We start from the raw sequence: 17,917 nt of genomic DNA, 5'->3' as shown, positions 1-17,917 counted from the left end.
ACGACAAAGTTAGACAAGTTCCTGCTGAACCGGAACATACACAGGTAGGGCTGGTCTCAGTTAGGACACTGGTCTTTGACCTAGGGGCCACCGCGGGAGCGGACTGCTGGGCACGATGGACCACTGGTCTGACCCAGCAGTGGCAATTGTTATGTTCTTATGACTCACATGCTGTTTAAGACAGATTTCCTAAGAAGGTGCACATCTGACTGGAGGCCAGTAGTTCCACACGCTGTGTGTTTGAGGGCTGATTAATTATAGAGGCCTGTGCTTTTAAAAACAGAATCCATTTTCAGGCGGTTGTGTGAGAAAGCAGTTCTGAGAAAAAGCTGTGAGTTGTCGGCTTCGAGTGGCCTGGGTCTGCTGTCGCTAGGCCTAGAATTGATAACAGGCTGGGTAATAGTTGCGGCATATGTACACTAATCAGACGTAGAATCAAGCTGGATTGTGTGAAGAGCTGATGAATTGATTGCCTATAATGAAAGTTTTGTGGAATCCGGTTGAAACTATCAGTGGTGACAATTGATGTTATAGAGAAACCAAATGGTAGTAAGAGAATTGTGCTCTGAATGTTAAAGCCTTATTTTACTTTAGGAATTCAATGAAAGTGCAGTGTATACATTTTAGAAAAGGAGTACTTTTATGCTTTAATTTTTCTAAAATAGGGCCTAATAAAGAAGTAACTAAGGGCTAGATTCACTAAGCCCACCGATCAGGTTGGACCTCTTTGAGACACGCTTTCCCTCTGACCCAATTCACTAACCTCTGTCCTGATCATCCTCCGGATCCACACATGCAAATGAGGGGGAATGGCATTCAAATGTAGGCAGGCAGTGATTCACTAAAAAAAAAAAAAGCAACACCAACTGGGCTGGCCGATCAGCAAATAAGCGACTGCTCTGCCTCAAATCTCCTGCTTTCTGCCCCAAAGCCGCGATTCTCCTGCCGCCCTGCTCTGCCCCAAATCTCTTGCTCTCTGCCCCAACTCAAGCAGCAATTCTCCTGCTGCCCTGCTCTGTCCTGAATCTCCTGCCCCGATTCTCCCCGACTCTTCTGCCCTTCCTCGCTGTGCAAGCCCGTGGTTTTAACCCACGGGTTTAAAACGGGTTAAAACCACGGGCTCGCAAAAAAGTAAAAAACAATTTTTTTTTAAAAAGTAAAATTTAGCTCTGCCAAGCACAGAGGACCAGCGCACTGCACATGTGTTGGGATCACTATAGAGCAGGGATCTCAAAGTCCCTCCTTGAGGGCCGCAATCCAGTCGGGTTTTCAGGATTTCCCCAATGAAAATGCATTGAAAGCAGTGCATGCACATAGATCTCATGCATATTCATTGGGGAAATCCTGAAAATCTGACTGGATTGTGGCCCTCAAGGAGGGACTTTGAGACCCCTGCTATAGAGCGATCCGGACAGGCAGTTGGGGGCGTGATTCCGATCACCCTCATTTGCATGAGGGCGATTCGTGAATCAGTCCCCTGGACACTGATTGGATTGGATCCTTCACGGATCAGATCCAATCCATGCCCTTAGTGAATCTAGGCCTAAATCAGATATAGCCTCCCAGCAGTGGCACCCCCTTGCCCTGCTCTCTACCAGCCCCACTCCTTCCATATCCCCCACACTACGCTTGCACCTTCCATTCTCACCCACATACCAGCACGAGCAGCTTCTCTGCTTCAGAGGGAGCCAGGTCAGCGTGAGCAGCAGGCTAGCGTAGTTGCTTGCGCTGGCAAACATTTAAAAAAGTACAGGGTGGGGAAGGGAGGCCGCAAGCATGGCACGGGAGACAGAGAGGTGCCAGTGTCCCCACCAAGATGGCACCCAGGGTGGTCCACCCCCCACCTAGGATTACCATATGGCTCCTATGGTAGGAGGACAGATTGAGACATCTGAGTTTTACTTCCATTGCTTTCAATGGAAATAAAACCCGGATGTCTCAATCCATCCTCCTTTTTCTGGAGCCATATGGTAACCCTACCCCCACCCCCTATTACTATGCCACTGGCTCAGAGCTATCTTTAAGCAGAAAGGAAGAGCAGAATAACAGAAAAGGGATAGTCTAGCGTTTTGTTTCATTGTTTTATTTGAAGAAAAGGAGTAGGTACAGGTAAAAGAAAGTAAGAATTTGAGTAGAATCTCAAATTCAAGAAGAGGAAAGAAGAGGAAAGAAAGCAAGAAGAGGAAAGAAAGCACAGATAAGTGACAGTTACAGTTGTTCAGCGAACCTACAGACAATCTTAAGAGAAACAGAAAGAGGGAGCGAGAGAGAATGAAAGAAATGACAGACAAAGGGGTGGATATTCAGCTAGTGGCAGTGAGTAGGAGTTTTTGGGGATTTTTTAAAAGCTGCTGTCAGTCTCATTCCTGGATATTTAATGCTGGGTCATGTCCAGATACCAACACTGAATATCTGGGTTTATGCAGCGGGCTTTCAATTTTATATATATATTCACCAAATACAAGTTATGTCATCTTAGAGAGTTTTCTAAGGACTCCAATTTCTTAAGAGTCCCAATCAAATCCGTCATAAATATCTTTATCCTGAGATATTTTAACTGTATTCTCCAAACTCATCAGTCAGTATTACAGAGCTTTAATAAAGGCCTATAGACCTCAGAAACTCTGCCTTCCTGAGAGGAGAACATTGCAAATTAAAGTAATATTTTCTGGCTTGGGATTTTTGTTATTGTGATTTTATATTGCTGGGTTAGCTATTGGGTTATTTTCTGTAGCTTTAGGACCTTGCTTGTTCTAGGGCTTTCTTTTTTTATCTCCACTTCAAAGGAGGAGTCAAGCTAATTATACTCTTCAATGTTCAATGTAATAGCACTTCTGAGGTGATCCAGAGCGAGGGGCTGGTTTTATGGGCAAGATGCCTGCAGGTCTAATCCCTTATAAAAGAAACGGAAGAACTGAAAGGCTGAGAAGGTTGCATGATAATAATAAATACATTGTTGAAATGTTTCTTGAGGTGTCCCAGTGCTGAGAAAAGACAACTGGACACAGATCACAAGACTTTTCAGAATCAATTTGCCACCATTTTCAATTTGAAACTTCAATACACTTCTCCCTCCAAATCTGCGGTTTCATTATCCGTGGATTTGGTTATTCGCAATTTTTTTTTAATCGATTTTAATTTGGGGGGGCTATTTTTAAGCCCTCTGAGACTCTCCGGAACCGTACCTGGTGGTCTAGCAGGCTTTCGGAGCAGGAGCTATCTTCCTACGCTCCTGCCCCGTGCAGATCACTCATAGGAAATGGCTGCCATGAGCTCCCGTCATAGTCTCGAGAGACTACGGGAGCTCACAGCAGCCATTTCCTATGAGTGATCTGCACGGGGCAGGTGGGGGGTGGGTCAGAACTGGCGCAAATATTATTTGCGGTTTTGTAATATTCGTGGCCCGGCTTTGCCCTTAACCCCAGCGAATATTGAGGGAGAAGTGTAAATATATATCATATAAATAATATTTGAATTTTCGTGAAGTGCTCAGACCCACAAAGCAGTGATGGTCTTACAGACAACTAGTGCGATGTGTTTTAATCACAATGCACTATAGATTGTGGGTCTGAGCACTTCACGAAAATTTTAATATTATTTATATGATATATTCATTGAAGTTTCAAATTGAAAATGGTGACAAAGTAATTTTGATATATGAGTAAATCACCACATTGAAGATATTTATTTTCAGAATCCATGCCATGAATTCATATTTTCTTGAACTGAAGAACCAGTATACAGCCCTGGAAGTAAATGACATAACAATATCCCAGGTTCAGGAGTTAAAAAACTTAGGGCTCCTTTTACAAAGATGCGCTAGCAGTTTTAGCGCACGCTCCGGATTAGCACGCGCTAACCGAAAATCTACCGCCTGCTCAAATGGAGGCGGTAGCGGCTAGCACATGTAGCATTTTAGCGCGTGCTATTCCGCACATTAGGGACCTAACACGCCTTCGTAAAAAGAGCCCCTAAAACTAACTGGATCAGTTATTGCTAGGAAGAGAAGAACAGTGAAGAAGTGATTCTCTTCTGAGGGTACAAAGGTATCCATTTGCTGATCAGATATGCTGTCTGCCCGGTGCCAAGATTCAAGATGTTATGGAGAATATGCTGAGTCCTTGGTAGACCTTGAATAGTTTTCAGAAGACTGTGTTCATGAGGGTCTAGCTAAACTAAATATTGACAAAGCGATGGATATATCTGAGGGTACTGAAGGAACTTCGGGAAGTTCTGGCAGCTCTACGTTTTGATCTTTTCAATGCTTCTTTAGAGTTGAGAGTAGAGAGCTGCATGGGAACGGGGATGACAGGAATCCCGCGGGACCCGCTGGGATCCCATGGGTTCCCCTTCGGATTACTGGGATCCTGTGAGGATGTCCTCTGGTCACGTGGATCCCGTGGGGACGCCCCTCGTGGTCTTGGGGATCCCGTGGGGTTGGGAGGCAGCTCGAGCTGAGTGGCTCGTCTTCTTTTCCTGCCCTTCTGCAGCATGCAGCACTTCCAGCAAGCCACAGGTAACCGACCCGGAAGTCGTCCCCCGACGTCAGAGCTGGCATTGGAGGCAAGGCTTCGCGTCAGCCACATGGAGCGTGCAGGTCCGGCTGCCCTGCGAAAAAGTGCAGCAGCATTCAGGAGAGGTAGTGTCTTGCGGGAGGGAGGCAGAAAAGGCAGGCCCACTGCTCTGCGAAGAAGTGCAGCACTCGGGAGAGGTACAGTCTTGAGGGAGGGAGCTTCAGTGCACTTTCAGTATAGTTTTAGGATGTCTTCCATTTAAAACAAAGAACTCGTTTGATGAAAGAAGAAATATAATCCAATTTTTCAGCACATGAGATCCACAAACAGACTGAAAGGAGTGATAGGAGAAATGAGCATGGAGCTGGTGGGCAGGGGCGAAAGATGAGAAAGGGATAAATGCTGGACCATGGTAGGAGGAACCAATGGACAGCAACAGGAGAATTTGCAGGAGACAGGAAAGTGGAAAAAAGAAACTGGGACCAACTTGATGGAAAAATAAGTCTCCAGACAACAAAGGTAAAAAAATTTATTGACTAAAATATGTTAGCTTTTGGAAATGTATTGTATTCAAAAGAAAAGGAAATGCATTTCTGATTTTATTTCTACAGTGTTGAAGTACTTGCTGACCTATGTTGTGGCTGGTGGGGATCCCCAAGCACCGCCAGCAGCGGTCCTCTTCTAGAGACGGCCAGAACTCCCCTCCACCAAGTGCAGCAGTCACTGGCAGCATCCATGAGCCACCGAGGTGCCAGCATCTGTGACTCAGGGACGCTATTGCTGCCTGCCAAGCTTGGTAAAAGGGATCCCCAGCCAACTGCAGAGGAAGTCCTCAGCTGACAGCTTGGGGGTCCTCATCAGCTGAATATTTATATTTACATTAGAGGCTCTGGTAGAAACCTGTTTACAAAGTATGTATTCTTCCCAATTAATATTTCTAAATTAATAAAGTGTCTTTGCTTATTTGTAAATGGGTCTCTACCAGAGCCTTTAATTCAGTAGCATAATTAAATGAAATAACTACGGTACTTCTGAAGTTTATAGGGACGGGCGGGGATGGATTTCATTCCAGCAGGGATGGATTTCATTCCAGCGGGGATGGGCAGGGACGGGTTTGATTTCTGTCCCCACACAACTCTCTAGTTGAGAGTAGTTCCAAAGGACTAGAGAAGGGCAGATATGATCTCTCCACAGAAACAGCAGCAAGAAGGAGGTTGGGAACCACAGGCCAATTAGTCTGACTTCTGAGGGGAATAAATTAATGGAAAGAATCCTAAAACAGAGGATAGTGACGTTTCTGGCACCTAAAGGAAGGGTGTTTGAAAACCAAAAAGGAAATGAAGAAATTTCTAGTTAAAATGATTTTTGAAAGCAGACATTCCTCTCTGACAGAGGCAAATTGTTCGAGAGAAAGAGAGCAATATAATTGACATACTCTCAAACTGTTCTGGCAGCAGCCCTCTGAAAAAAGTAGCTATTTGATACATTCTGCAAAGTAGGTTGAATAATTAAATTGCTCATTGTAATGAAAGGCAAACTAATTGACCTCACATGGGAAGACAGTTGGCAGCTCTCCTTCAGCTGATTAGATCCAAAGTGGCCCCGACTTAAAAATTAGCTAAGACCACTGGCCTAGGTGAAGTCAAAAACCCAACCAAACAGAAGATGGAACTGGTGTCTATTCAATTCTTAATTACACTGCCCTCAAAAGACTCAATTTGAATCACAGCAAGCAATCTAATTAAAGGAAACAGGTCTGAGAGGAAAAGGGTCTCAATATTCAAATGAACTGAGACTTATTGGTTCCAGATTTCAATCACTGACCCTGAAAAACCTCTCAAACTACAAAACACAATTCATATAACAATTCTGCAGCATGCTTAAATATAAGCACAAATCAATACTGCTTTGCAGATTCACTTATCTTTATCCATTGCTCTTAGCTCAACTCGTTAGAACCCGCTTGGCTGGAAACACCAGCTTTTTCAGGGGCCTCAATTAAGAAGGGCTGCTTTTGTTCTATAAAACATACAAGAGCAACAATTAATACCAGCTGAGCATATTCACTTATTTGTCCAACTCGTATTTACATACTTAAATCATTTACTGAACTAGCACCGTTACAGCTCATGGTGAACTGCGAATTCAGTCTTGGCGCCTGGAACACTTAAATGCCACGACTGTGCATTTCAGATCTTAACAGACGACGTGGATGATACAACTTCGTAGCTCGTGATAAATGCCAAAGTATTCCATGAGTGGCAGTACCAACACTTTAAATATAATTCGACAATTAGGCCCTTTTTTTCTAAGCTGCAGTAGAGGTTTCTACCGCAGTCTGGGGTTCTAAATGCCCCGGGCCGCAATAGAAACCTCTACCGTGGCTTAGTAAAAGGGGGGGTGAATAGGCAACCAATTAAATTGATGTAAAAGGGGGGTAATGTGCTCAAACCTACCACCTCCATAGATTAATAAGGTTTTTTACTAAGGCGTGCTAGCCAATTTAGCATGCGTTAAATATTAGCACGTGCTGAATGCTAAAGCATCCATAGAATATAATGACCTAAAAATGGAGCTAATTATAATAGAAATGGCCAAAAGAAACCAAAATACAAAAGAGAATACCAATACCGGCAATAATGCAAATACAAAAAATTGGTATTAACGGTGAAGATCTGTCCTTGAATAACCCTGGAGATGATAAAGAAAAATGTGCTTCCCCGAGTTGGAATTAAAGAAAACAAGATAAATGAGATAAAAGGATTAGTCAGTACGGGCCCAGTACCCTAATTATAATTATAATATACAGTGTCCCCCCGTGAATTCACGGTCCGCAGTTCGCGGTCCCTGTTATTCACGGTATTTTCTGACCACAAAGGGGAAAGAGAGGCAGGAGAGGGCAGCTGGAGCACCGGCGAGTGAAGGAAATCACTTGCGGTATGCTCCGACCGCCTCTTCCTGTACTAAAGTCGGTCCTCACCAATCAGGAGCTCCGTGTCAAAGCAGCTCCTGATTGGTGAGGCCTGACATTAGTACAGGAAGAGGCGGTCGGAGCATACCGCAAGTGATTTTCTTCATTCGCCGGTGCTCCAGCTGCCCTCTCCTGCCTCTCCAGTTCCTCTTCAAAAGCATCCACTGACCCTGCACTGCACCATTACAGAGGAGAGACTCTCCCGAGTTCAGCTCCTGAGGACACATTGATTGCAAAACATAGCACTATGTCGGGCTGAAAGCTGAATTGATTGTGGTTGCGTTTGAAGAGGAACATGAACAGAACATTGTATTTAGAAAAGCATCCATAAAATACAATTGAGATTGGAAGACTGTAGTTTAAGCACAAGGCAAATTTTGCACAAAAGCTTTTTGAACAATGAATGAGTGAACATTTCTGAGGAGATTGAAAGGAAAGGGATGGTCTCATTGATAAATGTCGGGTAATTGATATAATGTAATGTAATATAATATAATGTAATTTCTTTTTTCCCTTACTTTTCCACTCAACTTATAAACTTATTTAACCTTTTCCTACCCTTTCTCATTTTTAAGTTCTTGTAAACCGTGCCGAGCTCTATTTCCGTGGAGATGATGCGGAATATAAACTTAAAGTTTAGTTTAGTTTAATATTGTGTTATAATTTATTACAAAAAAGTATATATTAAATTAATAAATATTTGAAAATTAATTTATTAGAACTTTAATAATAGCGGATATTGAATGGGTATATGGTATACACAGAATATAATGGGAGCGTTAGCATTTAGCGCACACTAAATCAGCTAGCACACCTTAGTAAAAGACCCTTCAAATGTGGGTATCTGGGAAAGATTTATTCAACTCTGGTGACATAAAGCTTGTTGTGAAGGGTTTATTTTTCAAGTATGCTAATGCCAGGATCTTATTAATAGTTTGCACATTACATCCTTTCTACTATAACCTCTCTACAGGCTCCTGTCCACAGCACTGACAACCTGTTTAGTAAGTACCTTTCCATTTATATAGGATTGTATGATTTATTTTTATGCTTCCTATTGGCTTGTTCTCTACTCATTTATACCCTATTTCCAGCACAGAGATTTCTATTCTAAGGTACATGATTGTAGCAATCTTATTTGTGAGGTTTTCAGTTTTTAACAGCTGTCCATTACCTGCTTAATGAAGTCCAACTCAATAATGTATGCACTGTCTGTGCTGCTAATTTCAGGATTTAAAGTCTGGGAGCACCTTGAACCCTAAGCTCAGCGTCAGTCACTTCATCACAAATTAATCATTTAGCTGTGCTTTTTGTGGGAATAATAAAATTGAGAAAATCCCTGTGCAGCCTCTGACTGTTTTCCATAAACCTGGGAGCATGACGTAGACAAATGAAAGGCAGATTAGAAGCAGCAAGACAGTAAATCCAATAGTCCTTCAGTAAGACAGGCCAGCTTCGACCCAGCATCACGGCTCACCGTGGAAATAGGAGAGCTTAGTGTAATCTCACTTTCGGCATAGCAACTCAAGCAAGGCTGCTGTCCTCAGCCAGTCAAGTGCAGGCTCCTCATGGGTCACGATACTTTGAAGATTACTCATTTCTTAAGGCCGTGTTTAAAATTAAAGGGAAAAAGAAGTGGAAGAGATCTGTAACTCTGTCAAGTCTCCAGATGCACAGCGATGGGAGAATGGACCATCTTAGAAAGACTCCTGGAGGCTGCTATCCAACAGCACTCAACCATGATAGGAAGGTGAGTGCTTTCTTCATAGCCAGTGAAGCAGATTGCATCTAGCCAAGACAGGGAGAGAAAAACAGTAAACTGTCAATACACCTTACTATAGTTTGCAGATTCTTGTATAAGCATCTCTCTGCAATACTTTGTGCTTCTAATGCACACAGAGGGATTGCTATCATCTTCACTTTAGCTTTGGCAAAGTATATGTAACAGTATATGTCCTCCTGCATGTTCTTAATGCTCATCAAAACAATTCTTAATGAAAATGTTTTCAGCACTATAGTTTCTATGGTTAAAGTAATCCTGAACTATCAGTCTTGACATAATACATGTACTAGATTCAGTGGGAATAATTATTTCGAATGCACACAATATTTTCTAAAAGTGGAAACATATATTTGATAAATTGCAAATTCTCTCTCTCTCTCTCTCTCTTTACTTTATCTCAAAATAATAAGCACATTTACCAGAAACACTACTGTTTTGTGCATGCCTAGTTTGCATTTATATATAAATCTATATATATAAAATCGGAGGTATGTATGTGTGTATGTATGTATGTGTGTGTGTATGTGCCGCGATCACGCAAAAACGACTTGACCGATTTGAACGAAACTTGGTATGCAGATCCCTCACTACCTGGGATGATATGTTCTGGGGGTCTCGCGGCCCACCTGCACACGTGGGCGGAGCTACAAACATAATATCAGATTTCACCCATTCATGTCAATGGAAAAAATGTAAAAAGCTGCCATTCTCACAGTAATTCAAAACCGGCTTGACCGATTTGAACGAAACTTGGTATGCAGATCCCTCACTACCTGGGGTGATATGTTCTGGGGATCTCGCGGCCCACCTGCACACGTGGGCGGAGCTACAAACATAAAATCAGATTTCACCCATTCATGTCAATGGAAAAAATGTAAAAAGCTGCCATTCTCACAGTAATTAAAAAACGGCTTGACCGATTTGACCGAAACTTGGTATGCTGATCCCTCACTACCTGGGGTGATATGTTCTGGGGGTCTCGCGACCCACCTGCACACGTGGGCGGAGCTACAAACATAAAATCAGATTTCACCCATTCATGTCAATGGAAAAAATGTAAAAAGCTGCTATTCTCATAGCAATTCAAAAACGGCTTGACCGATTTGAACGAAACTTGGTATGCAGATCCCTCACTACCTGGGGTGATATGTTCTGGGGGTCTCGCGGCCCACCTGCACATGTGGGCGGAACTACAAACAGAAAATCAGATTTCACCCATTCATGTCAATGGAAAAAATGTAAAAAGCTGCCATTCTCACAGTAATTCAAAAACGGCTTGACCGATTTGACAGAAACTTGGTATGCTGATCCCTCACTACCTGGACTGATATGTTCTGGGGGTCTCACGGCCCACCTGCACATGTGGGCGGAGCTACAAATAGAAAATCAGATTTCACCCATTCATGTCAATGGAAATAATGTAAAAAGCTGCCATTCTCACTGTAATTCAAAAACGGCTTGACCGATTTGAACGAAACTTTGTATGCAGATCCCTCACTACCTGGGCTGATATGTTCTGGGGGTCTTGCGGCCCACCTGCACACATGGGCGGAGCTACAAATAGAAAATCAGATATCACCCATTCATGTCAATGGAAAAAATGTAAAAAGCTTCCATTCTCACAGTAATTCAAAAACGGCTTGACCGATTTGAACGAAACTTGGTATGCTGATCCCTCACTACCTGGGGTGATATGTTCTGGGGGTCTTGCGGCCCACCTGCACACGTGGGTGGAGCTACAAACAGAAAATCAGATTTCACCCATTCATGTCAATGGAAAAAATGTAAAAAGCTGCCATTCTCACAGTAATTCAAAAACGGCTTGACCGATTTGACCGAAACTTGGTATGCTGATCCCTCACTACCTGGGCTGATATGTTCTGGGGGTCTCTCAGCCCACAACTCTATGTTGCTTGCTCAAGGGTGGGTTCACCCAACAATTTATATGTTCTTGCTCCTGGAGGTGAAACTAAAAATGTTGTTTATAATCACGTTTTGCGTTAGTTGTATTGTATTCATTTTGTCAAATATTTCACATTATAATTTGAATATTGTACTTTTTATTAAGCTGTAAAAAAATAATTTCATTCACCACTATAAAGTATATTTATTTGAATCCATTTACAATGTTATTGCTATAATTAAATACCCGTGCAACGCCGGGGCATCAGCTAGTGACTTATAGAAATCATGCCCTGTTTGGATGTGTTTTCTTGTGTGAAATAGATTAGATGTGAAAAATCTTCCCCTGAAATGGCAATTGCAGCAGGGTATATCACTAGTACCCTGATGATTTGACTGGATTTGACTGGATTTGATTTCTTGGATATATTAGAAACTATTTAGCTCTGGTCAACCCCTTCTGAGAAACTGAGGAGGAAATTCTATAAGAGGCACTCAGAATAAAAATAAATAAATAAATAAATAAAAATTGCTTAGTTAAAAGCACCTATCTTCTTTTTTTTTAAATATTTTTTATTCATTTTTCAATTCTGCACAAAAGATGATGCATTTACATAAATTAATATCATTACAACACAATAAACTTAATAGAATAAAGACAAGACTTCTTTTCTCCCACCCACTTTTCAATTTACAAACACCTCATGAAAATACTTGTAATCAACCCTTCTATATTTCTTAAATGCCAAAACATATCTCTTTCCCCCCTCCCCGGATGTGCATGTTTTCCCCAATTTATACAAATAAATCAATCTTTACAATATTTAGTTTATGGTTCCCAAACTTCCATAATTTTTTTTATAATAACCCTTCTGAATGGCCATAAACTTTTCCATTTAAAAAAACAAAACTTTATTGATTTTCAAACTTCAATAGTGCAATACAAATGGTAAATTAGAAAAACTGCACAAAACACACTATTCACTATGGGGTTCATAATTTTAAAAAAAAACGTCTAAAAAGTGTCCTAAATGGCTACTTGGACGATCAAAAAGCCTGATCGTCCAAGTACCCATAACCAAAGCTGGTTTTTAGACTTATCTAAAAACAGCTTAGGCCTTTTCCCTGCCTCTAAACGCACAGAGAGAAAAGAGGTGTGTTTAGAGGAGGGGAAAGGGCGGGTAGTGGGCGGGATGTGGGCCGACCTACACCTAGGCATACAACACATATAACCAAAACAGTTGACAGGTTGCCTAGTCAGTACTTAGACCTTTTTGACTTAGACGAAGTCAAACCAGGTCTAAGTGCCGAAAAAGGGGCCGCTGAGCTGATGGCCGCTGGTGCGATCAGTTCAGCGGCCCGGCAACCTACCCACTGCAACCATCGCGGCAGGAGAGATGCCCAATCTCTCCTGCCGTAATACATAACCCCCCCCCCCCCGACAACGTCAGGGCAAGAGGAAGCCCAAGCCCTCTTGCCCCGTCGAACCGCGGCCCCCCCCCCCCCGACAACATCGGGGCAAGAGGGAGCTTAAGCCCTCCTGCCCCGCGATCACTACCCCCCCCGATTACGGTCGGCCAGGAGGGAGCCCAAGCCCTCCTGCCCTGTGATTGCTAACCCCCCCCCCCCCCAATTACAGTCGGGCAGGAGGGAACCCAAGCCCTCCTGCCCCGGGCACCCGCGGCACCCCCGACAGCGTCGGAGCAAGAGGAAGCCCAAGCCCTCTTGTGATCGTGCCCCCCCGACTCAATATGGCCAGGAGAGAGCCCAACCTCTCCTGGCCCCGGTGACCCCCCCCCACCTACACGAACAGGCCAGGAGAGAGCCCAACCTCTCCTGGCCCCAGCGACCCCCCCCCCCCCCACCTACACGAACGGGCCACGAGAGAGCCCAACCTCTCCTGACCCCGGTGACCCCCCCCCCCCACCTACAAGAACGGGCTAGGAGGGAGCCCAAGCCCTCCTGGTCTCGGCGACCCCCTACCCCCCACCACAATTCGGGCAGGAGGGATCCCAGGCCCTCCTGTCCTCGACACAACCCCCCCTCCCCCCCAACGACCGCCCCCCCAGAACCCCCGATCGGCCCCCCCTCACTGACCCATGACCCCCCCGGCTGACCCCACGATCCCTCCACCCCCACCCCTCTTTCCCGTACCTTTAATGTTGGCCAGATGGACGGGTGCCAAGCCCGCCCGCCCGTCCGGCAGGCCAGCCGGGTCCAGAATGGGGCTGAATTGGCCCAGGCGGAAGAAACCCTGCCCACAGGTGGGGCCTGAGGTGCCTGGGCCAATCAGAATAGGCCCGGGAGCCTTAGGCCCCCTCTACAGGAGTATTGTAGTGGGGGGTGGGGGTAGGGGGTCGCCGAGACCAGAGGGCTTGGGCTCCCTCCTGGCCCGTTCGTGTAGGTGGGGGGCTCGCCGGGGCCAGGAGAGGTTGGGCTCTCTCCTGGCCCGTTCGTATAGGAGGGGGGGTTGCCGGGGCCAGGAGGGCTTGGGCTCCCTTCTGGCCATATTGAGTCAGGGGAGGGGCATGATGGCTTGGTTTGCATGTATCAGCATGATAAGAATTGCCATACTGGGACAGACTGTGAAGGTCCATCAAACCCAGTATCCTGTTTCTAACAGTGGCCAACCCAGGTCCCAAGTACCTAGCTAGATCCCAAGTAGTAAAACAGATTTTATGCTGCTTATCTTATAAATAAGCAGTGGATTTCCCCAAGCCATCTCAACAATGGCCTGTGGACTATTCTTTTAGGAAAATATCCAAATCTTTTTAAAACCATGCTAAGCTAACTGATTTTGCCATATTCTCCGGCAACAAGAATGTGGGGTCCTTATACTAAACTGTGGCAAAAAGTGATCTTAGTGTACCTCTTACACAGGTCTTTCCACACATTAAGACCACTTTTCCCTCAGCTGGAAAATGGCCAATTTTCCCATTTTATGAATTAATGGCCATGCGCTAATTTCATCATTTGCGTGCCACCATTAAAAAAAATTACTGCATGAGCCTCTACCACCTCCTATTTTGAAAGCAGTAATGGCAATGTCCACAAGCTAACTGACTAGTGCTGTCACACTTACTCTGACCCCAGACACCAAAAGTGCCCATTGTCTGCGGGATACCAGAGCGAATTCCACAGTAAGCGTTTTTAATATGTGGCAAGCACACACTAGTGCTTACCACAGTTTATTAGGACCCCATAAGGTGTTAATACAGCTCCACCTTTCAGCTATGTATGTCATAATCATGTGTGTCATGAGCAGTACACTGAGAAACCAACAGTGGAGATGTTCAAAGGTCCAGGTGTTCAACTTTATTTCAAAACTCTGCCTGAATTAATATTAAGCGATTCATCAAAAATTTTAATAAACTTGAAACTTGAAAAGACGAATGCTGATATGCTGGGGCATAGCAATTTATTTAAATTGGTTTGGGGCCCGTTAACATCCTTTAATTCATTATAGTTGTCTTTTGTTTTAATTTTTGTTAATTTTTATACACATCCAGGCAGGGTGGGTGGGTTGAGTGGGGTGGGGGGATTTTTGGTTTATTCTTTGATTAAATATGTTGGATGAGAGGGGAGGGATATTTTTCTTCTGCATTGCTATTGATTGAATATAAGTGCTTATTTTGATTATTGTCTGTATAATTCCTGGCACTTTGTATTAGTTTTGAAAAATTAATAAAGATTAAAAAAAAAAAAAAAAAATCAAATGTAAAAAAACCCAAACAACTAACTCCTCTGCCATGCAAGTGTTTCGGCCTCACCTGCCTGCCTCAGGAGTCTTGTTATTAACTTTCACTACTACACAGCATGCCTCTAACCCACACCCTTAAGATTTAAATGCACTGGTGAGAAAGTGACCAGAAAGACATTTAGAACGTCTGTTTTGGGAAGGCCCACTTGGACGTTTTGACTAGAAAGATGTCTAAGTGCTGGTTTACACTGTCTTTTGGATGTCTATCCTTTTTGAAAATGAGCCTCACAGGCAAATATTATATGAAAATATCAGTATGTTAAATTTGCTTGCACAATCTGAGATATCAATTATTTTCAAAGGATTTATTTTCCTGAAATCTCTGTAAGGAAAAATATACAGAGACTGTTTCAAATCTGGTTCTTTACATGCAAACACTGTTATTGTTCAATACATAGGATCATTCTGGTAAGTAAATGGTGTTATTTATTTTCAAAGCACTATGTAATTTTTTAGAGTAAGACTTCCTTGCGGTTTTAGTTTGTTGCATACAGAATTAATTTTTTCAGCATCTTTTCCTTTATGTGGTGGTTTCCTATTCTGCAGTTTCAAAAACACAATTTGAAATTTGTTACCTTCTTTAATTTAAAAATCAACATTCATGCATATTCTGATCAACTCCTTCATATTTTATTTCTGTTGTAGGATTCTGCTGACAGTGGTAGTAATTTTCAGAATATTGATAGTGGCCATCGTCGGTGAAACTGTTTATGAGGATGAGCAAACCATGTTTGTGTGTAATACGCTGCAGCCAGGATGCAATCAGGCCTGTTATGACAAAGCATTTCCGATTTCTCACATAAGGTACTGGGTGTTTCAGATCATCATGGTATGTACCCCCAGCCTGTGTTTCATAACATACTCTGTTCACCAGTCTGTTAAGCAACAGGAAAAAAGATATTCGACTGTCTTCCTCAGCTTGGAGCAAGATCATGATTATATCAAACATAAGGACAGCAAGAAGATTAAGAACATCTTAGTTAACGGGGTCCTCCAGAACACAGAGAACTCCACTAAAGAAGCTGAACCAGATTGCTTGGAAGTGAAGAACATCCCAAACCCAATAAACAGACTCGGCAAGTCCAAAATGAAATGCCAAGAAGGGATCTCTAGATTCTATGTATTACAGGTGGTCTTCAGAAATGCCTTGGAGATTGGGTTCTTAGTGGGACAATATTTTCTCTATGGGTTCAAAGTACCATCAGTGTTTGAATGTGACCACTACCCTTGCATCAAGGAGGTAGAGTGCTATGTCTCTAGGCCAACAGAGAAGACTGTTTTCTTAGTGTTCATGTTTGCAGTTAGTGGACTCTGTGTAGTTCTCAATCTGGCAGAACTGAACCACCTAGGCTGGAAGAAAATCAAAATAGCTGTAAAGGGAGTACAGGCCAAAAGGGAATTAATCTATGAAATCAAAAGCAAGGACCAATCCAGGATTAGTATGCCAAATTTTGGCAGGACTCAGTCAAGTGACTCAGCTTACGTGTGATGCTACTGTATAATATTGTTTTGGGGTTAAACTGAGAATAAACTAAAGGGGGAATAAAAATGAAGAAATACTGGAAAATATTAGTTTACTTATCAAATTACTCAGAAAGAGAAACAGGTTTGAGGCCCAGGAATCTATTGAACAAACAGAAAAGTAGGCAGGACAATAAGTATTGTGTCTGGCAGATATCATAGCTGGTTTTAAGAAAGGTTTGGACAAATTCCTGGAGGAAAAGCCCATAGTCTGTTATTAAGACATGGGGGAAGCCTCTGCTTGCCCTGGATCGGTAGCATGGACTGTTGCTACTCCTTAGGTTTTGACCCGGTATTAGTCACCTGGATTGGCCACCATGAGAACGGGCTATTGGGCTTGATGGACCATTGGTCTGACCCAGTGGGGCTATTCTTATGTTCTTATGTCCTTACAGTACACAGCTTGCTTTCTTTAATGAATTTGCTAGGAATAAGCTTCTGCCTGGACTGACTGATTAGGCACTGTAATCAAATGGAAAACAGTATTTTCATGTTTCCTATATTCTATTGCTTTAGTATTGTTCATTAAGAAAAATGTTGAACACCTGCAGTCAGGCTCCTCTTGAGGATGCTGTACTTACAATAGATGATCAACTGTATAACGCAACAACCCCTAACTCACAAAGTCCTGAAAAGCATGAAGCTTCTCAGTGCATCTTTTATATTTCAAACTTTATCTTTGGACATGGTTGCCCAATACTATGTATATTTTGAAAACAATATAAAGCAGCACCAGGAAAAAGGGGAAAGGATTGATTTAAACAGTAAATGCCAAAATCAAGGAATCAACATAGCCATATTTCAATAGATACATCTATGCACTTTATCAATAATGGATTTTTGTAAACATTGATCTTTCACATCACCCTATGTTCACCTTCATGAGCAATTAATCTACATCACCATATGATTAGGAATCACTTGTGAGTGATTTAAGGGCCTGTTTTACAAAGCCGCACTAGCGACTGCCTTGCGGCAATAGCCCCGAAGCCCTCGGGGCCGTTACCGCACGGCTTTGTAAAACAGTGTAAGTGTACCAGTGTGGCAGAACTGAGGTATCCCAACAATGTGGTAATAGAGAAGATTAATTATTTGGAGTAATCAAGTGCTGATGTGATAAGGTGATGTGAAAGGTCAATCTTTTTAAAAATCCATTATTGATGAAGCACATAAATGTGCTTTATTGATCTCTGATGCAGATATCTATTGAAACATGAACAGGTCAGGTCCTTGAATGGGGCATTCATTAATGTTTTAATAAATCATTTTCCTATTTTTTTCCTGACTCTGTTTTATATCCTCTTTTGTATACAGCCATTCTCTTTCCTCTCTCCTTCTTTTTTTTCCAAGTACTAGCTGATGCCCCGGCGTTGCACGGGTATTTAATTATAGCAATAACACTGTAAATGGATTCAAATAAAGATACTTTATAGTGGTGAATGAAATTATTTTTTTACAGCTTAATA

At 42.9% G+C, this 17,917-nt stretch overlaps 1 protein-coding gene across 2 annotated transcripts in view; it reads left to right on the top strand.

Moving 5' to 3' along the window:
• The window catches only part of GJD2 (gap junction protein delta 2), a 28,444-nt gene extending 11,976 nt beyond the window's left edge, over positions 1–16,468 (top strand). Inside the window, exons 3-5 of one of the 2 annotated variants that reach the window (XM_033952566.1) lie at positions 8,459–8,489; positions 9,111–9,235; positions 15,576–16,468. In XM_033952566.1, the coding sequence (XP_033808457.1) occupies positions 9,165–9,235; positions 15,576–16,419 (915 nt within the window). In that variant the 5' untranslated portion in view covers positions 8,459–8,489; positions 9,111–9,164 and the 3' untranslated portion in view covers positions 16,420–16,468. The remainder of the gene's footprint in view (positions 1–8,458; positions 8,490–9,110; positions 9,236–15,575) is intronic. The other variant, XM_033952567.1, reaches the window with a different exon arrangement.
• The last annotated feature ends 1,449 nt before the right edge of the window (positions 16,469–17,917 follow it).

Source organism: Geotrypetes seraphini, chromosome 7 (assembly GCF_902459505.1).
Source record: "Geotrypetes seraphini chromosome 7, aGeoSer1.1, whole genome shotgun sequence".
NCBI classification, from domain to species: Eukaryota; Metazoa; Chordata; class Amphibia; order Gymnophiona; family Dermophiidae; genus Geotrypetes; species Geotrypetes seraphini.
Note: the sequence above shows the minus strand (reverse complement) of the source record. Positions and strands in the feature narration are given on the sequence as shown.